General features: G+C 32.8%; 1 protein-coding gene across 1 annotated transcript in view; it reads right to left on the reverse strand.

Moving 5' to 3' along the window:
• Positions 1-3,815: 3,815 nt before the first annotated feature.
• Positions 3,816-6,977, reverse strand: part of LOC111388103 (ethylene-responsive transcription factor ERF015-like) — a 4,530-nt gene continuing 1,368 nt past the window's right edge. Inside the window, exons 4-6 of the mRNA XM_023012764.1 lie at positions 6,511-6,569; positions 3,967-4,058; positions 3,816-3,865 (exon numbers count right to left, since the gene is read on the reverse strand). Of these exons, the coding sequence (XP_022868532.1) occupies positions 3,816-3,865; positions 3,967-4,058; positions 6,511-6,569 (201 nt within the window). The remainder of the gene's footprint in view (positions 3,866-3,966; positions 4,059-6,510; positions 6,570-6,977) is intronic.

The raw sequence follows: 6,977 nt of genomic DNA on the forward strand, positions 1-6,977 counted from the left end.
AGCTGCAAAGAAAGTAATAAGGTACCTTCAAAAAGCAAAATATTACAAGCTTATGTATAGACGAACGTACAATTTGGAAGTAATTGACTACTCAGATTCAGACTTAGCTGGCTATATTGATTCTCGCAAATCAACATCAGGATATATCTTTATGATAGCCGATGGAGCTGTCTTGGAAGAGTGCTAAACAGACATTGACTGCTACTTTCACTATGGAAGCTGAGTTCATTTCTTGTTTCGATTCTATTTCACATAGTGTATTATTAAAGAGTTTAATATCTGGGCTTAGAATCATGAATTCTATTTCTAGGCTGTTGAGAATATATTGCGACAATTCATTTGTTGTCTTTATGACTAAGAACAACAAAAGTGAAAGTCGAAATAAGTACATCGACATCAAGTATTTTTCCATAAAGGAACATATTAAGGAAAAGAAAGTGGTTATTGAGCACATTAGCACTGATTTGATGATAGCTGATCCTTTGACTAAAGGCTTGCTACCATTGAAATTTAAGGATTATGTAGTGTTAATGGGACTTTGTTCCATTCCGTAATTTTTCATTGTATGAAAAATGTTATCTTAATGAAATTTTTGTTTATTGTGATGTTTTTTCATATTAGTATAAAACCAAGAATAAACATAAGGTTTATTCATTAAGTAAAAGTTGCCACATAAAGAATAAAATTTCAGAAATTAGATATATTGTAATACGTGTAAAATAACCATTATTAGAGAACTTATCATCATGATTCATGTATTTGTTTCTTAAGGAATATATTGAATGCAATTAAATTAAAAGATTAGGTTAAACGTTTGGACCAAGTGGAAGAACGTTGGAATTTCTAGTTAAGAGAATCCCAAATCCTCCGAGAACAAATTTGGAAACTCCAAGATTGATGGTTCGCGTTGAACCAATCTCGCCTTCCTTTTTCTCTGTAGCAATTTATGTCCATTTCTTGTCCTGATTTTCTGGCGACAGTAAAGGCCTAGCCATTGGAGTTTGATGGAAACTCGGCTATAAATCTTGTTTAGGTCCCTAAGCTCTATATTTATCTTCTTCATAAAGACACCATCAAATTGTGAGTATTTAGAGTTTAGAAGTACCAAAATATCGTGAGAAATTGAGAGTGACAGTGCCTTTATCAATGACCGGAAGTATGCTTCCGACTTGTGTATTTTATTCCGCATTGATCTGATTGTTGGTTGTAGTTATATGTAAGCATGATTAGATCGTATTTAATTTTACACTTCAATAATCATTTTATGGTCCGAATCAACTATTAGATATTTACACTTTGGTCCTCGAAATTTGAATTTCTGGGAATTTGCCTTGATTTTACCTAATAAACAAAATTAACATCTAATTAAGTCATAAGTCATCAAAATTTATTACAATTAATCTCATTTAACGGCCTAGATAAGTGTGTTGTGTAAATACCAGCTATCCTACAAGGTGTATTATTTTTCATTACCACAACACCTTTCAAAACTATTTCATATGTTGAAAATAAATTTTGATTGTGACACATGAAAAGTACAAGCTGTATCAAGAATTCAATCATCGTCAAGATTGGAGTCGTAGTTAGAAATAAGTAAAGGTTCTCCGTCAATGTGACAATTTTATTCAATTCTGGCTTCCCATGAAGTTTTTGATTGCTTATTTGCTGCTAATTTTTCTTTATTCTGTAACTTATAACAATCATTTATCAAGTGCCCATTCTTCTTGCAATAATTACAAAATTTGAAGTTAGACCTTAATTTGCTCCTTGCATAATCACCATCAATAACAAGGCCATTTTCATGAACCTCAGATCCAAGAAGATGCTTCATCTTCTCCTTCGAATATAGAGTATCATAGACTTGTTCAATGGTCAGAGTATCACGACTATATAAGATTGTAGCTCTAAAATACATAAATGAAGCTGGCAACAAACACAACAAAATTAAACTCAAATCCCCTTCATCATATTTAACCCACAAGATTTCCAAATCGACGATGATTTCCTTAAAATAATTAGGTAATCTTCAAGTGATGTACCTTCTGTCATACGATGAGAATATAAGCGCTTCTTCATATGTAATTTGCTAGTTAGACTCTTCATCATACATAATTGCTCTATTCAAAATGCCTTGAAGAATATTATTTGAAGGATGAAGATGAATTTGAGATAAGGCATCCAAGTTGTGAGTATCTTGTTAAAACCCAACAGAGCGTCATCTAAATACATCTAAGCCAGTACTGCTCATATCTTTAATTGCTATAACAAAATCTTATGTTGTGATCCAAAAGCAAATTATCATACTTCATGGTTGTTCTAAAAAAATATCAAGCTGACCTCTTAACTTTATCAAAACCTTGTTTTCCCAAAAATTTTCAAGTCTTTGATTTTGGTCCTAGTTTGTTGAAAACGAATATGATATCAGATTACCATGACACAAATTTGTTCAAGAAAATACGAGATTATATGCACAATATGCAGTAATTGATCACAAAAACACAAGGACAAAATAATATGTAGAGTAAAGGAAATTTTACTAAAATATGAAAAAGGGTAATTGGCACAAAACGTCCATACCTTTCATATCTATTGTGAAAAACGTCCATACCTTTCATTTTTTAACATTTTTGTCCCTATTTCCACCTTTCTTGGCGCTGAACGTCATTTCACCAATTTTTGACAATTTTACCCTCCATTCAAATAAAATAAAAAGAAAAGAAAGAAAACAACAAATAACTAATTGCAGCCACAATCCCCAATTTTTAAAAAATTACAAATCAATTGTAAGTATATACAAAATTTTCAACATAGGTACCAACAACCATGGAACCCAATTTTCGGCACCAAGGCCACCAAATTTTAACACCACAACCATCTTCTCATCAACCCTAACATCCCCATGCAAATTCCAACAAAATCGAGCCAAATTTTGCCTAAAAATTGCCTCTCACGCATGGTATTATTGCAAATTCGATCAAATCCATGGATGCCCATGTTCCATACAACTCATAGGTTGCTCAAGCTCACCAAGACGCATCTATACATGTTCCAAAAATAGTCGATTTTGACACCAAAGGTTTGATTGTAAGGTTATGCAGATGTTGGCAGCTCTGTAAAATTCATATGCAAGGATGGTTCCGCAGTATTATTGACAATAGAAGTAAAATTTTCGTGATTAATCAAGAAATCAGCAGGTGGAAGTGAAAATTCGGGCGAATTTGACCAAAAATAGCCAGTTCAGGCACCGGAGATTCAATTGTGTTATATGGCGGCTCGTGAAAATCAGTAAGATTCGTCCCATGTGTGCCGCCCAATTCCATTGATAACTGGAGTAAATCGGAGGTTCAGACAGTGCCGCAGATGGAGAATCTTGACTCTATCCAAAACCCGTTTTCAAACAGTTCAACATTCCTCCCAATCCATGAACCGCATTATCGCGGCTGTAAAACAGCCCCGGCAAAACCACTTCCATGCTGTCCAAATTAGTCACATCATTATCTGAAATTAGTCTACCAGACCGGGGGCTTACTTTGATCACGTGGTACATCGAATTTTTTTTTTTTATATACTTGTGACTGATTTGTAAATTTTTAAAAATTGAGGACAGTGGTTGCAATTAGTTATTTGTTGTACCATTTCATTTCTTTTTGTTTTATTTGAATGGAGGGTAAAATTGTCTAAAATTGATGAAAATGACGTTCAACGCCAAGTAGGGGTGTAAACGAGCTTACCGAGCCGAGCCGGCTCGTGTTTTGATGTCTTTTTTTTTTTTTAATTTTTTTTCCTCCTAATTGCTGCCCAACAGGTAGCTTTAATTATAAAGCTGCCTGTTGGCAGCTAGATTGCTGACGAACTGGCAGCAAATCTGCTGCCAACAGGCAGTAATAAAGCTGCCAGCAGCCTATTTTTTTTATTTTTTATTTTTTGTTTTAAATTAAACGGGCCGGCCGGGCTCGGGCCATGTACCTTTTTGGGGCTCGGATCGAGCTTTGGCTCGGTTGGTCCGAGCCACGAGCCGAGCAACGGGCCGCCCGAGCCATCGAGCTTTTTTGACATCCCTAACGCCAAGAAAGGTGAAAATAAGAGCAAAAATGTCAAAAAATAAAAGGTAGGGATGTTTTTCATAATAGAAATGAAATGTAGAGACGTTTTGTGCCAATTATCCAAAAAAATACAAAAAATTTGAATTTACAATTTTGTCTAACTTAATCTATAATTCAATGAAAAGTTAAATATATAGAAGGAGAGCACCCAAGACCCTAAACGTACAGTTATAGATGGAAATAAATGCTCAAAACGCAAAAACAAGCTTGGACCACATGAGCTGCCGCTCGAGCGCAAGAGGGAGCCAAGCAGGTGGTGTTGGCGCTCCTTGAGTGCCAAGTTGGCGCCCAGCAAGTGTCAGCTCTCTACATAGAATTTCGACGACGTTGCTCAAGAGGTAGGCTAGGAGTCAGCTAGCAGAAAGGAGCTGAAAATTTTTCTCTAATCCATATCTTGACCTTTTCAAATCCTACACAAATTTCAATTCTAAATTGAGTCTCCAAATAAAATTTCAACTAGAATTTGCCAAATAGATTTCAAATAGAATTCCAAATAACATGTCAAATTGAATTCGGACCACACTCTAATTCTAACAGCTGACTATGAATAGCATTATTCATAACTTGTCCTTAAGAAGGTGGCAATTGCGATGTGTCTACATTTTGTTTACACGTGTGTGTGTGTGTCTCTCTCTCTCTCTCTCTCTCTCTCTCTCTCTCTCTTTATATATATATATATATAAAACATAATTTTTTGATGCACTTCCCCTGATATATATATTAATTTCTCAAACGTTTATATATAAAACATAATTTTTTTGATGTACTTCCCCTGATATTTTGTTTACTTTCTAGAAAAGATAAATCGATGGCAAAATACGCACGAGCTTTATTAAAAGGTTACTGTACGGATTGCTGCTGTAAGTTATGTGTCCACCACTAAAGTATATTTCACTTTCCACGCACATCAATTTTCTTCTACTGTTTTTATTTCAATGCATTTGAGTGCTATACCTCCACGGCATATTTGATACTTCAAATGACATAATTTAACACGATTAAGAAAGAAAAAAAGGTGTGTAAAAATTTGGAAATCACCAAGAGCTTTGGAGCTTGTGTCAATTTGAACATTTATAATGTTATTCATTTAGAGTGCTCGTAATCGTCAATCTATGTGGTAATAGAACTACTATTATATTGTCCAATAAAATTTCGCTGTTGGGTGCGAACAAAATATAGAGCATATGGCTGGCAAGATAACAAATTTGTAGCTGTAGTGATTCAAGCCGTATTATTTACAAGAATTTGATTAATTTGCTTTATTCTTTCAATCTTGATTTAGGTCTTGTTTGTACTCCAATAAATTACAAATTATCTACTTCAATTGGAAGTAATTATACACGTTTGTGTATTTTTTTCTTATTTGTGTTGAGTTAAAATTTTCTTATCTTAATGTAGCGGTTTAATATGGTTTGAAAGTGAAAATCTTAATGTATGTTAAGTAAGGTGTTTACAAACACGAGTGTTTATGAATAAGGATAAATGAGCGGTGGAGAAGTAAATAGTAATCATAAAAATTACGAAATGTGTGAATAAAAAGTGATTTGATCAAAAATATTTTTTGACCAACATATTTATGAACACTAGAATCAATGAACCAAAAGCAGGCTTATTGTTAATCATGGTAAAAAATTCCCAAGAAAGGCACTTTAACGAAAGCATCAATTTGGTCAGATTAGTTGTTAATCATAAAATATAAATAAAAGAGTTTCTTTAATTAATTTCTAATATTTAATGCTTTAGATGGAAGAATTCAACAAGCTAGACTTATTCAAAATATTTAATTCATGTTATTAAACAATAATAATTATTTTAAACAGATATAAACGGAAACATGTTCATATATACGTTGGATATTATGTGCATAAAAGTATTAAGATTCTAATAAGATAACATTTCGAATATTATTATATAAATAATATATAGTGTTTTATTTAATTTTTTTATGAAAAAGAGTCGCAATATATTTTGATCATGTGTATAAAGTGGCTTCGCTTGATGAATGAAATACCAAATATAGTGGTCAATAGAAAAGACACTATTTTGTATATGGATCGAGAAATTAATATCGATGACTATAGAATAAGACGTTGACACTTGTTCTGTTAAGGTTATAATAATTGTTACTCTATCAATTGTGATTGGGCTATGCGGATATTTATTTATTTATTTATTTTTTTCTGTGGTAGGATGATCTCGAGAGTAATGAAACTTGGTATATTCAAAACTACACTGGACAAGACTAGTTTGTATATGAGTCTAATTCTAATGCATGACTGTCCTAGAGAGAATAAAAGCCCACTTTGATTGCTTTATGATTTAACTTGATTTATTATGGATTAGTGGTTACTATTCGTGAACCATATGGTTTTTGATGTGCCAATGAGTGAGATTTCTAAATAAATACCTTAGTACATTTGCAAATGAAAGTAAGCGAACTAGTAGAGCACTAGACACTTTAGGAATCTATTGTCGGTTCAAAAGATAAATGAGCTCAGTATTTCGTGATTGTCAAATTATCTTTTCGATATCATTGCAAAGAGATTGTTGAAGAAAAGGTTAGTCTAACTGAGAAAATAATTAGTAAGGGTAAAACGATCAATTTTGTCCAACGCTAATTATTTGATGTCCGAGAAGGTAATGAATTAAGATAGCAAGTAAAGAGTAGGAGGCAAATTTAAGAAATTTTACAAACTGAAAATTAATCGTTAAGTTGGAGATTCAAGAACTTCATACAAATAAGAGGAAATCAATCACTTGGTTGGTATTCAGCTTTAAATGCTAACATGATTAATTATTTATATCTACAACATATAATTATCTAGAAAAGATCCTCGTCCCAACTAAAAGTTTTTTTTTTTTTTTTTTTTTTTT

Source organism: Olea europaea, unplaced genomic scaffold (genome assembly GCF_002742605.1).
Source record: "Olea europaea var. sylvestris unplaced genomic scaffold, O_europaea_v1 scaffold454, whole genome shotgun sequence".
Taxonomy (NCBI): Eukaryota; Viridiplantae; Streptophyta; class Magnoliopsida; order Lamiales; family Oleaceae; genus Olea; species Olea europaea.